General features: G+C 52.3%; 2 protein-coding genes across 12 annotated transcripts in view; one reads left to right on the forward strand and one right to left on the reverse strand.

Annotated features, from left to right (window-relative positions):
• ENTREP2 (endosomal transmembrane epsin interactor 2) overlaps window positions 1-9,650 on the forward strand; it is a 454,786-nt gene extending 445,136 nt beyond the window's left edge. For both annotated transcript variants that reach the window (XM_047864023.1, XM_047864025.1), the window contains 4 exons: window positions 29-104; window positions 5,718-5,924; window positions 7,515-7,589; window positions 8,719-9,650. In XM_047864023.1, the coding sequence (XP_047719979.1) occupies window positions 29-104; window positions 5,718-5,924; window positions 7,515-7,589; window positions 8,719-9,041 (681 nt within the window). In that variant the 3' untranslated portion in view covers window positions 9,042-9,650. The remainder of the gene's footprint in view (window positions 1-28; window positions 105-5,717; window positions 5,925-7,514; window positions 7,590-8,718) is intronic.
• A 3,502-nt stretch (window positions 9,651-13,152) lies between these two features.
• APBA2 (amyloid beta precursor protein binding family A member 2) overlaps window positions 13,153-15,611 on the reverse strand; it is a 272,652-nt gene continuing 270,193 nt past the window's right edge. For all 10 annotated transcript variants that reach the window (XM_047863713.1, XM_047863718.1, XM_047863717.1 and 7 more), the window contains one exon: window positions 13,153-14,416. In XM_047863713.1, the coding sequence (XP_047719669.1) occupies window positions 14,345-14,416 (72 nt within the window). In that variant the 3' untranslated portion in view covers window positions 13,153-14,344. The remainder of the gene's footprint in view (window positions 14,417-15,611) is intronic.

Below are 15,611 nucleotides of genomic sequence, written 5' to 3' on the forward strand. Positions count from 1 at the left end.
CTACCTGATGACCTGTTTCTTGCTGTAGCTTACGAGTATAGACCAGCCGGCGACTGAGCCCAGCCCCGGGGACCCAGATGCCACTGCTGGCTTCAGCACACAAGGTAATCTTACCCTTTTGATCATTTGAAATAAGTTTATACTTCTCAAAGCATGTTTCCTTCCCTCCTCCTACTTCCTTCTCTCCTCCTTCCTGCGACTGCCTTCCCACCATTTCTTACTCTTTAAGGGGATAGAATTTGCTACAGCTTGTGCTGTTTAGTACCATATTAGTTCTCCACAGTTCCTCCCTTACCGGCAGCGGTAGTAAGTCAGTACACATGGGGGATCTCATGCTTTCTCTGGCGGGATTTGCCCCCCTCTACTCCAGCGCCTTTCTCCTCGACTTGAGGGATATGGCTTTGAAGGAGCGCTTGACTCAGTCTGGGATGGACCCTTCCCTGAGCAAAAACTGTACCAAGCTCACATCCACTGGGCTCCTCCCTCAGGCAGGGGCCAGGCCTGGGCCCCTGGGCCTCTGGGCCCACTGGCTTTGAGGACACTGGGGAAAGGACACTACCAGTTGTGTCCTGGAAGGCATTGAAGGAAAAATGTGGAAGGTCCGATCTCAGATGTGGGGTGGGAGCCGCAAGGCAAAGCCAGAGGTGAGGAGGTAGTTGAGGTGTCAGGAGAGCAGACAAGCCTGAGTAGCAGAGGGACACATGGATGAGGGTTGGGTGTTTCCATCTTCTTTGGGTCCCCAGGTGGGCTCATGGGGGCAGGTTTGTTCAGAGACAGAACTCAGCTAATTCATGAGAAGACTAAGGGTCTCAGAAAGGACACCCATTATAGTCCCAGGGCTGTCTGCCCTTGACCCCAACTCTTAGTTAACATCTGAGAAATATGAAGGGGCCATCCTTCTGTAAGGACGCCTCTGGGTTGTAGGAAGCCTGGTCTCTGCAGTTGTGGGATTTGGAAGTGACCTTGCCCTTTACCTGGTGGCTCCAAGCAGTCATCAAAAGCTGTGTCTAAGAGGTGGTGTCCTGTGACCTTCCTAGAGACTACTTCAGGGCACAGTGTATCTCAGTCCCCCAGTGCATTCTAGACTTTGGGCTGAGGGGGCTCCCCCTTCTCCATTCCAGCCCCATCACTCCTGAAAACACAAGTTCTGGAGGAAAGCATGGTTGGAAAGGCCGAGCAGCCTGGTGGCTCCTGGAGTCCAGGGCAGATAGTGATGGACAGAGGAGTCAGGAATTCATCTGGGCTAGGCCTTCCTCACTGCTCAGGCTCCAGACAGTTAACTGAGCTTGACTGAGAAGCTCGGGGCTGCTTCCAGCACCGACTCCTGGCAGAGGGGCCAGGCCTAGAAGTGGGCAGGAATATATGGAGAAGTACTGACAGAGGCTCATGGGATGGCAGGCCAAGCAGGATTCACTGTAGAAAAGATGCCCCCCCCCCGAATGGGTAATTTCTGTATGGGCTGAGGTTGAGGTCAATGTCGTGTTTGGGGCTGTGCATATCCAACTGTCCCAGATCATTTATTGCTTTTGTACCTTTGTCAAAACCCAGCTGGATATAATGGCATGGGTCTATTTCTGGGCCCTCTTATCCTGTTCCATTAATCTGTGTGTCTGTCCCTCTGCCACTAGAACCCTCTCCTGATGACTGTTGCTCTGTGGTGAGCCTTAATATCAGGCAAGCCCAACCTCTGCTTTGCTTTTCTTTGCCAAGATTGTTCTAGGTACTCTAGGGTCTATGTATTTCCATGCCAATTTTAGAATCCACTTGTCTGTGTCTATAAAACTCTAGCTGGGAATTTAATAGAAATTTCATTCAATTTGGGGGGGAGGCGGTATTTATTGTTTGAGAGAGAGACAGACGACAGAGCATGAGCAGGGGAGGGATAGAAAGAGGAGGAAACACAGAATCCAAAGCAGGCTCCAGGCTCCCAGCTGTCACCACAGAGCCCAACAGGTGGCTTGAACTCACCAGTCATGAGATCATGACCTGAGCTGAAGTTGAACGCTCAACAGACTGAGCCACCCAGGTGCCCCGGAATTGCATTCAACCTGTAGAGCAATTTGGGTAGAATTTCTATCCCTGCAAAGCTGAACATTCTTGTGTAGGAACATAGTGCGTCTGTCTCTCTGTTTATCTGGATCTTCTTTGATTTCTTTCATCAGTATTTTATCATTTTCAGAATACAGATCCTGAGCATGTTTTGTTAAGGGCATACTTAGGAATTTCATTTTCTGTGGAGCAGCTGTAAATGGTATTCTGTTTTTACTTTTGGTTTCTGCCTGCTCATTGTTAGTACATGTGCCCAACCATGGGACAGATGTGATTCATTCTTGTGTGATTTCTTTTGCATCCTACAACCTTGTCGGACTCACAAATTTAGCTCTAAAATTTTTTGAGGGGGGTGGGAGGGAGATAAATTCTAGTATTATTTTTCACCTATTGAAATAAAATAGTAATGGGGATATGGATGCTGGCAAGGCCACAGGCAGGTGCTTTACCCAGCCCTGACTGGCAGCTTGGAACTCAACCCTTTTGACAGAGCATCTTGATAAAGAGCCATAAAATGTTTATGCCATTAGATGTGGTGATCACACTTCTAGAACCGCCCGAGGGGAATAATGCAAAAAAAAAAAAAAAGAAGAAGAAGAAGAAGAAGAAAAAGAAGAATAAAACAAAAAAGAAAACCATAAGCATGAAGATAACTTTTGTTTTTCATAAGAATAAAAACTTACAGGGACAATGAAGTCCATTGGTAAGAGTTAAGGAAAATATGTTACGTATGCTAAATATATCATCATACATTAATTAGGAGAAATTGTGATCTATTTCGGTGAAAAACTGCAAGTCCACTGGGATTATTACTACCGTACAAACAGTCTCACAGCACAAGCCAGTGAGGGTGTACAAGAATGAGTTACCGTCTTGGCCTATGAGCTTTCCCTGTAATGTTACCCTAATCTTATCTTTCCATTACTTATAGATATTCAGAGCTAAGTCACATTTCTTTCTCTGTGACTCTGTTTTCCTGATGAACTCAGCCATTGGATTATCACAGACTTTAAGAAAATTGGGACTGAGGCACCTGGGTGGCTCAGTCAATTGACTGAGTGTCTAACTTTTGATATCGGCTCAGGTCATGATCTCACAGTCATGGGATCAAACCCTGTGTCAGACTCCACGCTAAGGAGCCTTCTTGGGATTCTCTTTCTCCCTCTGCCCCTTTCTCTCTAAACAAACAAACAAACATTATTAAAAAAAAATTGGGACCAAGGGTATATTATTATGTCCAGTCTCATCAAATGGTATATATTAAATACATACAGGTTTTTGTATGTCAATTATACCTCAATAAAGCTGTAAAAAAGCAAGAAAGCTGAGTTCAGGGAGGATCAGCAGGAAATAAATATTCTTCAAAATAGTTTTAATATACTTCTGTGTAATGTTGATAGAATTAATAATTATGCTTTCTGGTTTGAAGTGTTCTAATGATACAGGGAAATATTTCTTCTCTACATTTATACGTTCACCTTTGAGTGTTTGCCCAATCAATTCCTTAGAATAAATTCCTAAAAGTGAAATTGCTGAGGCCAAGGAAATGTGTATTTTAGGTTTTGATGTGTTGGCCACATTGCATTCTGGGAAGGTTTTCTTGCTGGTTTGCACACCCACCAGCAGTGTTTATGACACCCCAAACATCGTCATTCCTGGTGATCTTTGTCACTCTTGCAGGTGACTGTAGTACACACACAAGATTGAGTGTGAACAGCTTTTTACACATTTAGTACCTAAGTGTAGGTCAGTTTAGGGTCCACTTTTTTGCAGTGTTTTGTGGGGTTATTTCTTTCTTTCTTTTTTGGTAGATTTATAAGAAAACTATCACTTAAATAGAGACATTTTCTCACTTTTCCTATTCACGGTAGGGATGCTTTCCCTGTTAATGATGCCTGTTGCTATACACAGTTTTAGAATTTTTCTTGCCAGATTTATCAAACTTTTCCATTCTGGTTTCCGTCATGGTGACAACGTCTTTCTCCACCCTAAGTGTAGACTTATTCTCCTATTTTCTACTACTATACTTCTAGTATTTTAAAAAAGAAAAGGATTAATCATTCTGAAGAATGTTTATTTAAAGTTTGAGAGAGAGAGCATGTGCAGGGGAAGGGCAGAGAGAGGGAGAGCAAGAAAGAATCTCAAGCAGGCCTCACACCATCAGTGCAGAGCCCAATGCAGGGATCAAATCCACGAACCGTGAGATCAACACCTGAGCGGAAATCAAGAGTCGGACTCTTAACTGACTGAGCCACCCAGGCACCCCTGAAGATTTTTTTTTTTTTTGCATATGATTTGTGAGGTTCGGTTCATCTTTCTGTTTTCCAGAAACAGCATCTATTGAGAGGGCAAGGGTAGACAGTGCAGGGCTGGGGAAGCAAGAGCACTCTAGAAGTGGGCTGCTTCCAACCAGCTCCACCACTTGGCGGCCTCACAACCCTCTTCCTCTAAGGTCGCTTAACCGTGTTTCTAGAGTGGTTAGCTGGTGGGCCATGAGGATTACGTGGGAAGTCACCTGTAAACCTCGTGGCAGTGGGGAAGCTCCCAGAAACAGAGCACACTGGAAACAGAGAGGCCTCCCACAGGACCCACAGAAAGGGATGGATGGGACAGACCCCAAAGCTTCCCACCCTGGAGTTGTTCAGGCTCCTGTGAGTCTTACAAAGCATCCCCCAGGTGAGCTGCTCACCTCAAAAATCTACCCCTGTGGAGTGATTTGCCTCACAGCAAGCAGCTGTGACGTTGCCTGGTGATGGGATTAAAGAGCAGAGGGAGCAATGCTTCTCAAGCTTTAAAAAATGTGCACACAGGTCCCTGAGATTTTAAGACAGATTTTGATCCAGTACCCCCGGGTAAGGAAGGCCCTTGGAGTAGTGAGGGGCTAGAGCCCGATCTGACCAGCATCACAGGGATATAACAGTGGGTCGCACACTTAAGGGACATCAGAATCCCCTAGGGGCTTGTTTGAACCCCCATGGCTGGGCCCACCCCCGAGTTTCTCATTCATTGGGTCAGAATTCTGCCATATCCCCAGGCAATGCTGATGCTGCTGGCCTAGCCCACACTTTGAGAATCAGGTGGGCATCACCGGGCTGGTTCCTGTACCTGCCTGACCAGTGCACGGCTTGCACTCGAGGCCCCAGGCTGTACCCTTCTGTGTGGGGCAGGCAGGTTCTCAGGCCCATGAGGACCTGGCTAGGATGCCTTGATGTCCCTCTGAGCCCTGCCCTTCTCTACGTGGACCCTGTTCATCGAGCACCCTCTGACCTCCACCTTCCTGTACTTCAGATCCCCCGAGGGATACCCTGGATAGGAGATGGGGCTGGTTTCCAACTTTTAGTCTCTTGTGGAGTGTGAAGGGTGTACGTGCCCCCACCCTATATCCCTCCTGGGAATGATTCTTGAGAGATCATCTGGTGTCCCCCAAAACCTTTCTAACACCACAGAGCATCTGTAGACCTGTTCGGTGTTCACACGCCCCCAGGATTACAGGTTTGTCTAGATTTGGTATTGAAGGGCAGACTGCTCAGGCCCCTTGTGGGGGAGCTCCAGAAGGCTGAGATTTTCACTCTCAGCTCCATCAGGGGTGTGAGCAGTCACTGTGCCTGTCTCGGGTGGCTCTGTGGTAGCCCATTGCCAGTTCTAACACTAGGTCCCTTGCCTTGCAGAGCCCGCAGATAGCTCGAGCCTCCTGGTATCTGAGGGTGCCACCGCACCAGGCCTAAGCCCTGAGGGCCCTGTGGGTGCCTCGCAGCCCCTGCCACCTGACCTCGAGTCCTCTGAGGGCCCTGACCAGGGCACGCAGGCACTGCCAGGTCCCGGGCGTGTGGCCCGCTCCACCAGCGACCCCACTTCGTGTGCATCCAGTGTGGCAGGTACGACTGGCCCAGCCCCCTTGTGCCCCCAGCGTGTGCCCTACTCTGCCCTGGACACTGCAGGCCTCAGTGAGCTGAGAGTCAAGGCCAGGCCTTGGGACCTCGGCTTAGGGGCCACTTTGGGAATGTGGTCTTAATGCCCTAGGGCTCTAGGGAGGGAGAGACAGTCATGGGCCCCTGTTGTGTACCCACCAGGCTTTCCACTTTCTGGCTGGGGAGTAAGGAGAGAAAGGATGGAAGGCTTGGGGTGATGAGAGCCCACTCAGGGTCAGCCAGCCCCTGATATTAGCCTGCTAGTTGTACCCCAGCTCTGGGGCCCAGGTGGGCACTCAGGTCAGGCAGATGACCACAGGCTGTATCCATCCATCAGCCAGGACTAGCCTGGGCTCCACCCTTTTGGAAGTGCCAGTGCCTGCTGAATGGTCTGGTGGGACCCAGGGCCACATAAGGTATGTCTGTGTCTCAGTGATGGCTCTAGGCGGGTGGGGTGCCCTCTAGCTGGAGCTGCCCCCAGCAGAAGGGGTGTGTCTCCAGTAGCATTTCCTGGGCACCCTTGGCAGCACTCCATGTGTGTGGCTTGGAGCTGGGGTCAGAATCACCCACATGACTCTTACGTGTCTTTGCCAGTAGAGACTAGTGGGTATCCTGGCTGCAGGGCCATTGGACTGCACACTTCGTCCAGTGAAACTGTAAGAACCCTGAAGAGGCCCCCTGGCTGCCTGGACTCAGTGGTGTTGGGCCAGCTGACCTCCAAATAGACAAGACCCATGCCCCAGGAGAAGTGTATCCCTGGAAGGAACTAGGAACCCACGGAGGTCATTGCCTACCAGGGCCCTGCTGGTGGAGACGTCAGAGTTTGCACCTGGAAGCTCTTTGGCCTGCAGTCCTCTATCTCGCTACCTCCCCTCCCACATTCAGTTACCAGCTCACTAGACAAGATCCCATAAGACTCTTCTCCTGAAGCACCCACACACACACACACCTCCTTCCCCTGTGCTGGGCTCCTCTGAACCCAGGCTCAGCCTTCTCTCCTCCCTGCTAGGGCTATTACATGTGCATGTTTAGGGGAGTGTCTACTCTGTGGCCCCCTGATGGCTTCCTTTGGCCTATCCACCCCTCAGGGAAATTTGGACTCCACAAACCATTACATTTTAGGGGTGAGGATGGAGAGAAGACGAGTCACAGTGCCTTCTCTGCGTCCCCACACCACCCTGTCGGCACAGCCTCTTCGCAGCTCCACAGGACAGTTACTGTTCTACGTGTCAAAAGCATGTGCCTCCCCGGGGTCTCTGGGGACCTTCAGACATGGGATGGGGCGGAGGGGTGGCATTCTGATGAAACACACTGGGTTTGCTTGTGGCATTGCCTGCTGTGCTGTGCCCAGCCGGGGGACACCGCCTGCCCTGTGGCAGATGCCGGCTGTGGGGCTGCTCCTGTGTGATCCATGCACGGGTTTGTGTAAGTTCATGAGTTTTCCTCTGCTTATCCAGCATCTAAAATCTATCTCTTACCTGAGGGAGGGTGATTATAGTGTTACCGGGAATGCCTTTTTCCGTTTCATGTGTTACCGGAGTTCTCTCTCTGATTAAGGCAACACCTCTTCGCATCCGCCCTCCTGCAGCCAGGACCTTGAAGCAGGACTGGCCAGGGCTGCTCTGGGGACCGGTGAGATACTCTTCTAAAACGCTTTGACACCTGCTGCGAGATGGGGGGCTGGGGAGTGACTGGTGGGCTTTGTCTGAGCCCAGCCCTCCCGTTGTCACCCGTGAGCACGGGCTCTGCAGCCCTGTGGGCTTTGAAAGGACGGCCTTCCCTTCCCTTCTCTCTCAAGAGGACATGTTAGAGCCTATAACTGACTTAACATGCATGCAGCCATTTGTTTCACTGTATTTATGAGATGCTATTTTGAGGGGAGATTGTCCTCACGTGTGAGGGGTTTTTTTTGTTTTTGTTTTTTTGTTGTTGTTTTTTTTTTTTTTTTTACAGTTTCTCATGCTTAATTATCAGGCTTGCTCCATTGCTATCAAAAATAGGCCAGACCACCCAGAATGTGTTTCCTCTGTGTGACCAGACACATGCTGTGGGCAAGTCAGGCCTTAATCTGGTCCTTGGTGAGTTGGTCACAGGAGACTGGCCAGGGCTGGCTTTCTCTGGAGGCACCATCAGACCAGGGCCTGCTCCTTGGGTTATCCAGAGCAGCCACATGGGCCCTGTTGGGAGCTACTTCCAGGTCCCCTGGCCTTGGGCCTGTGGGTACTAGGAGCAGGGCCCTGATGCATCTGAAGTGGCTCCTGTCCACCCCTGACCTGGTGGGGGGTGCTCTCATTGCCCCTCTGGTACCCCCAGTTCTGATCTTGAGGCAGACCTGTCTCTAATGCCATTGGACCCACAGGGGCAAAGGTCATTGAGGGAGGGAAGGCTGAAAAGGGTCAGTGCCCTGTGAGCTCAGGAATTCTGGCAGAGAGACAAAAGGAAGGGGGATCCCTACCCTGCACCTGTCCTTCTCTCCCCGCCCACTTCCCATTTTGCTGTCCCATCCCCAGTCCTTCAGCTCCAGGGGGGCTGTGGGCCTTCTAGGTTAACAGCAGCTCAACTCAGGGCTGAGAAGGGCCAGGCCACACCAGGGATGAAGGGACACAGGACACTCCCAGGGCGCCAGCCCAGGACCATGGAAATCCCACCAAAAAGCTTGTCTCAAATAGCCTTGTGTTTGCTTTGTAAAAAATTCATTTAACAGCTGCCTTCTGTTTTGTTTTGGTTGTTTTCAGATTTTATCTTTTCCCTTGATTTTTAGTTTCCCTATCTCATTCCTCCACGGCCTCCTGTGCTTGTCGGCACCGGCTCTCGCCACCTGGGCAGCTAGATCCCCGGAAAATGGACCACCGGTTAAAGCCAGAGGCCTTACAGACAGTCTTCAAAGAGCAGCCACACTCATTAATGGACGGCAAGGCCCATGCAGACACCAGGGTTTTGGTGGCTAAATTTTTGGAACACTCGAACTGTGCCCTCCCTCCTGAGGTACGGCATGTGGTGGGCACCTTTCGCCCGGCTGTCACGTCCGATGAGCACCACGTGGACGAGGCCATCTTCAGTGCCAATGTTCTGGACCAGGTGTGAACCAGTCACAGGTCTTGACATGGACACAGGCCTGGGCCAGAGTGTCCTTGCTGGAGGCCACTGTGTGTGCAGGGAGGGGATGAAGCCCAGGAGTATCTCTGGGTGGCTCAGATGGGGAACTGCTCTCCCTCTCTTGCGGAGGATCCAGTCCATTGTTTTCTTGGGGATGACACTTCCTACCTATTCCAGTGATGCAGAAAAATGACTCTCATGGCCATTGTGAACTCTTTGGGTTTTTATCAGGCATCTAGCACCTGGAACTGGAGACACTAAGCATCTTCAAAATCATGGCCATCAAAAAGCAAAATTCTCCCTCACTTCTGATTTAGTTGAGTGTTTAGTGGATAGAGGAGGACAAGTAATGAGACCATTTTCTTCTATGGTTTGTATCACTCACTAGCCAACCCTTTATCATGTGCTGACTGGAAAGAAAATGGGTAATTCTAGCACGGATGGCAGCCCAGGCCCAGCTCTCTGCCCGCAGGAAGCAGGGCTGTTGTGGGAACAAATCATTATAGGGGGCCTCGGGCCACCTCCAGGCAGCAAGCCGGTACAACAGGAAGCTTTCCTGGACGCGTTCCCCCCCACCCCCCGCCACCTCTGCCCCACCATCACCTAGTCTCCTGGGCCTCCCCTCTCTACCCTCCCTCCATGGGGAGCCCTCCCCACTTTCTCTCTGGCTCTCTGTCCATGGTCTCCTATTCTGTAGATACTTTTGGGGACCCCCTTTGGGGGTTTTCCCTGTGTCTGCCCTCCCCAGGATGGCCTGGATGGGTGAAGGTCTGGGGAAAGAGGCCTGTGTCCCAGGATCTGTGCACCTCTTGAGAAAGCAAGTCTCTGATGACCCAGAGCAGTCCCTTCCCAGCCAGGCAGTGGCCACATCTGCATTGGAGCTTGCAGGTTGTAAGTCATGTCTTTCTATAAAACACACACTGAGCTGGGGACGTGGGGCAGGCAGGCCCAGCCTCTCTGCAATGGCAGCTTGGGCATCTCTGACTTTCTTGGTCCCCCTGCCCCTCATGTTCTGGCAACATTACCAGCTGCCACTTCTCAAAAATGGCCCTGGAGCAGCACTGTCTTCAAGAACTTTCTGCGGCAGTGGGAATGCCTGTATCTGTGCCATCTACAACAGTGGCCACTAGCACCTGAGCTGTGGCCTGCATTGAACAAGGCAGCCCAGAGCTGACATGTCTGAACCAAGAGCCCAAGGGCCTGGCATGTGGAGCACGGGGGGAGGACCTGACAACTGCCACTGCTGCTTGGTGTTCAGCAGTCTGGGGTCTGCGTGCTGTCCTCTGCCTTGCACCCCACTGTAGCCAATGTGCGGAGGGCACGTCCTTGTGATTGGAAGCTGGGGAGGGAGGGGCAGGGAGGGTCTGCAGTCCAGACGCCTGGAGCCCCCAGGAACTGAGGTGCAGGAAGCCTGCAGGGACAGTCAGCTTCGAACACTCTGCTTCAGTGATGGTCTTGGCCATTGCCTCCCTCACCTCTGGGTGAGGCGAGAGAGCTGAAAAAATACCCATCAAGGCCTTTTGATGCCAACCGGAACGTTTCCATCGGAAAACCCCAGAGATGAATTATGAGCACTTTATCCAGACTATAAAATGGGAAATCCCTTCTCTAATTTTTCTCAGCTGAGGGCTCTTGAAGTCCCTCAAAGCAAATCCCTTCACAGGTACAGTTAATTGATGGTTTTTCCAAATAGTCTCCCCTGAGCCTGCCAGCAAAGCGTCCATGGCTGTCGATGCCCTGGCCTCTGAATTCAGGGCATTTTCAGTGTCTCTGGGGTGGGGAGCCAGAGCCTAGCAAGCTGCAGGGGTTTCACCTGCATGTGGGGGGCCCACATTTGAGCCTGGGGGCCTGCACACAGCAGTGTCCCTGGGCTGAGTCCTAAGCCTGCAGTCTGAGGCCAGCCCCTTTCCTTCCCACTCCCACCTCTGGGCTGGAGCTGGGGCATCAGTATTATGCAGCCATTGTGAGCGGCCACTGGGAGCCTGCCCTGCTGTTCTATGGCTTTTGCTTCTCCTCCCTGCGGCGCGACACTGTTTTCTCCGCCATCTGGGTCTCTTGCTGCAGCGTCTGTCTCCATGTGGGTACAAGTGGGCGCTCTGGCCCGAAGTCCAGAGGCCTGGACATTCTCAAGGGCTCTGCCCTTCTCTCATCCTTTCATGCTCAGTTTTGCATTTGCTCTCATAGTAACTCTATCTTGCGATTGAGGAAACTGTACCCAATTTTATACCACTCAGCTAGAACCTTCTGCCCATTCGTTCAGAGCCCCAGCTGGCCCACATGGGCTCTGGCGGGGCCCTGGGTCCTGGCTTCCAGTAAAGGTCCCGGGAAGAGAGGAGTACCAGAGCCACCAGGAATGAGCCAGGGACCCTACTCGCCAGTTCCAGTACCCAAGACCCTGCTCTGCTCAGCGGCATGTGGGAGCCAAGAGCCCCAGCAGCAAGCACCCCAAGCCCAGACCACGTGGGTGCATGGCCAGGGGGAAAGCTGTTTTCCTTCCCTCGCTGGTGCACCTCTCCTACCCCTCTTGTTAAAGCATCAGCAGGCCAGGGAAGAGCTTGACGGGCTGTGCCAGAAAGCTGAGGCATGGGACCCCCACCTGCAAAGGCCTGGGTCCTGGGCACTCTCCCTGCCTTTTCCCCACCACCCAAAGGAGGTCAGCTTGGCGTGGGGCCACAGCCTGTCCAGACACTGCCATTTGCCTGGGGGCCAAAAGAACACCGAGGTGGGGGAAGCTCTGGACCCTATCTCTGTGGCAAACAATCGGGGACTCATCCTTCACAAGGACTTAGTCTCCTTCAGCTGGTGACAATGCAAATTAAATGCTTGTAACAAACCGTGTAACAGAAAGCTTATTTCAGATGGATGTGTTTCCCTTCCCCCCCTCAGCTGTATTGATTCACAGATGCTGCTATTAGGCAGAATTTATAGGAAATTGTTTTCAAGCCACAGGAGACCTGTTTGTACAACTTGAAGGTTGTATTTATTTAATGTACCTCAAGGTGTTTTCATAATGATCAGTGTTTTAATAAAAACTATTTCTGGCCTCTGTGTCTCTGGATCTAATTCGGACAGAGGCAGAGAGCCCATGTGTGCCTCTGAAGGATCTTGAGGAGGCAGCAGGGAGCGTGAGGCATCCGTGGCCGCCCGTGTCTCCCAATATCCTTCCAGAGAAGGGCAGGGGTGAGGGGGCAGAGGGCAGGTGACTGCACACATGTAGGTACCGCCAGTGCTGGCCCAGAGCTGCCCCTCTGTCTGTGCATGTGACATCCGAGGGTTCCAGGAGGAATGTATGCCACTGGCTCAGAGATCTCTTTCAATCTGAACTTTTTATGTGTATCATTTGGTGGGACCCCCACCCCCCGTGTCATCTGCCCACAGATTTCCTCTCCAGAGTCTGTTCCCCTGCCTTGTCTTGGACAACACAACCACATACCCCTGGCTCTCCTGAGCTGACGCCCTTTCCCTCCAGCTCCAAGGGCATGGGCCGTTTCTGGCTAGATGTGAAGAGCCTCATCAGTAGCTTACAGCATGGAGAGCAGATCACTTGTCAGCAGAGAGAGGTGGGTCCTACCAGGCCAGGTTCCCCAGATCAACAGGGGAACACCCATCACCAGGCCTTCTGACCAAAGCCTATGTTGGCCCCTGCCTCCCCATGCCAGGGGACAGGCCACAAAAGACCCTAGAGGTAAGCAGACACCACTGGGATGTGTGGTCCATACACACATGGACTCACAACTCACCTCTTCTGGAGATCACTGAAATTTAAACCAAGAGAAGCAAAAGGTTTCTCTCCCTTATTAAATTAGCAGCCCGTGTCCTCCCTGGGATGGGCTGGGCTGGCAGACCTGGTGACTTGTCTCCGTCACTGACCCTGTAGTCACTGCACGGCCAGCCCGGCCTGACACCTGGTGCCTGGAGCACCTACCTCTCCAACCTCACTGGAAAGGGCCCCCGGAGGCCCCGGCCTGGAAGGGGATGCCGTCAGCACATGGCACCGTTGTAGAGCCGTGCTGTGAGGTGTTGAGGTTGAGGGAAGCTGGGCATCCATTTCTCAGTTGACAAACCAGCCACGCACACAGCTTTTTTATTATGACTTCAGTTTATTAGTGATATTAGCGAGTCTTCCTAAGGTCGGCTGCATGCAACACACAGGTCACTCCTTGAATACAGTAATCCTAAAGCTTTAGTTACTGCATGGTAAGGCTTCTTAAGTCACAGTGTATTCTTCAAGGCCTGGGCCAAAAAAAGAGACTTCCAGACAAAATGACGTCGGTTAACATTGACCTCGAAGGAACTGAACTAGACTACGTTTCACCGTATTTACACACGCTGTAATACTTCTCGCGGTGACGCCTGGCTCGCCCAGTGATCTGCGCTCACCGCTGGCTGCCCCTGGAATGGCAGAGATTCCCAGGGTGGTTTTGGTTTTGGGGGGTGGGGGAGGGAGCTCGTGTGTGAATGCGTGTGTGTAGACAGAGATTTTTAAATAGAGGGCAGAAGCTGTGCCCCCCGTCCCTGGGAGAAGGAGCCAGTGTGTCCTGGCAGGTGGGGTCTGGGGGGGAAGGGGTGGCCTCCAGGGGAGGACAGGAGCGGCAGGCATGGCGACCGGTCATCTGAAAACCCTGGAGTCTGAAGAATGGCTTGTCAAAGTCAAAACCGTGAGATTATCTAAATAAATATGGAGTTTCTGTGTTGTAGCCATCATCTTTTATTTAACTCAGGAACGTCTCCCTCCTCTTTAAATACAATCACATGTTCCCAGACGTCACTTACAAGTCACACCCCGAGAGCCGGCCGCAGCAGCAGAATCGGCCCATTCGGGGCTGTTCGGGACTGTCAGGGTGCCCTCCCCCGAGGCACCCCGGGCCCCCAGATGGGGGTGGGGGGCAGAAGGGACGGTCACTGGCCCCCCAGAGCTTGCTGTCCTCACGGGGCCCCTCCAGGGCCATGTCCGCAAGCGCCCACGTCTGCTCTCCACGGCTTCAGGGAGAAAAGACACACTCCACACCACACAGAGCTACAGACAAACACCCTTGTCCGTCGCAGTGAGGAAACGGGTCAGAATGCGGCAAAACACTTGACTGTTCTACACAGATTGGTTCCTGTGACTCTCCTTGGATGAAAAGATACCCCTTTTTGTCCAAAAAAAAAAAAAAAAGTAGGCCGTGAGGGCACACCCTTCAGAGAAGCCAGTGTCCTTGGGTGGGCTGTGGGGTCAGGGGTTAAGTCCTGGGTCCAGCCTTCCAGCTCCTCTGAACCCAGGTGGGCTGGGCGGTGCAGGCTGGGTGGGCCTAGATGTACAACGGGGTCTCCTGGCCCGTGAGGAGCCTGAACATGGCCGCAGGCATGGTCTTCATGTGGATCTGTCAATGAGAGACAGGGGCTGAACAGACTCTCGCTGCTCCCGGCTCTCCCCTCCCCTTGAAGGCCTCTCTCCTCCCCCTGATGCAATCAAGTGAGAACAAACACTCCAGGAACTGGCTGGCTGCAGAAACCCCCTGAGGGTTTTCTGTGCAAAGTACCGGCTTTCAGAGTACAGGCAAAATGACGTCGTCAATGAAGGTTTAGAAAGCATTTCCTGACACTGTATACTCTTACTGGACCTCCCCATCCAGGTCTTCAGAGGGTTTCACACAAGCTCAAGTGCTAGTTTTTTCTGCAGCTCAAGCTGACAGCAGAGGGGCAAAAAATCAGATTTTTAATTGTGACTATGATTTGCCCACTCAGCTGGAGGCAGCCTGGGGGGTTCCCAGGCCTCTGAAGCCCTTCCCACGCAGCCAGGGAAAAGTGAGGGTTTCAGGGTCTGAGAATATATGGAGGAGGGCCAGGGACCTCGGGCCCCTCCATCCTTTGGGGTTCAGTTAGCAAATGAGCCTTCGGGGGCCTGGCCTTCCTCCCTGGATCCAAGAGGGCCCGGGGGGCACAAGCAAGGCACAAGATGGCCTCCCAGGGAGACTGCCCTTGTGGGGCACATCCCCCCAAATCCTGTGAGGGCACTGGGAAGAAGAATGAGACCAGTGGATGCACAGAAAAGGTGGTTTCTGCTCCAGCAGGGCCAGCCCAGGGCTGTGCCAGGCTCAGGCCTTGGGGCTCTGGGAGGTGTGGCTGGCACGGGTGCCACTGGCTTCACTCTCCTGGGTGCCCAGCAAGAGGTGACCTAGGGCAGGGGGGGACGGCACATGGTGTGGCCTTCCCGGGGGCCACCCTTCCTCAAGCAACCAGGTCTCAGGCCCTTGGGTGACCAACCCAGAGAAGCCAGTTGTGCAGATGGCTTTTACAGTGTCACCTGCCCCCTGCCTGTCCCTGCCCCCAGGATATGTTTGATCAATTTAGATTTTAGTGCATCCACCACGCCCAGCATGGCTTTTTCCACCAGAAGAATATTCTGTGTAATTCCTCAATCTGAAACCCACCCCAAACCTCAAGTCTTGTTATCGAGGAATTAATTTTCCAAATGTGCTCAGGGATGGTGGAAAATACAGGCAGATACTTCAGTCTCCTAGCCACACCCTTGGCCGCTTTTGTGCCTCTTTGAATATCAATTCATCTCAGGTCTGA

This window comes from Prionailurus viverrinus, chromosome B3 (assembly GCF_022837055.1).
Source record: "Prionailurus viverrinus isolate Anna chromosome B3, UM_Priviv_1.0, whole genome shotgun sequence".
In the NCBI taxonomy this organism is placed as follows: domain Eukaryota; kingdom Metazoa; phylum Chordata; class Mammalia; order Carnivora; family Felidae; genus Prionailurus; species Prionailurus viverrinus.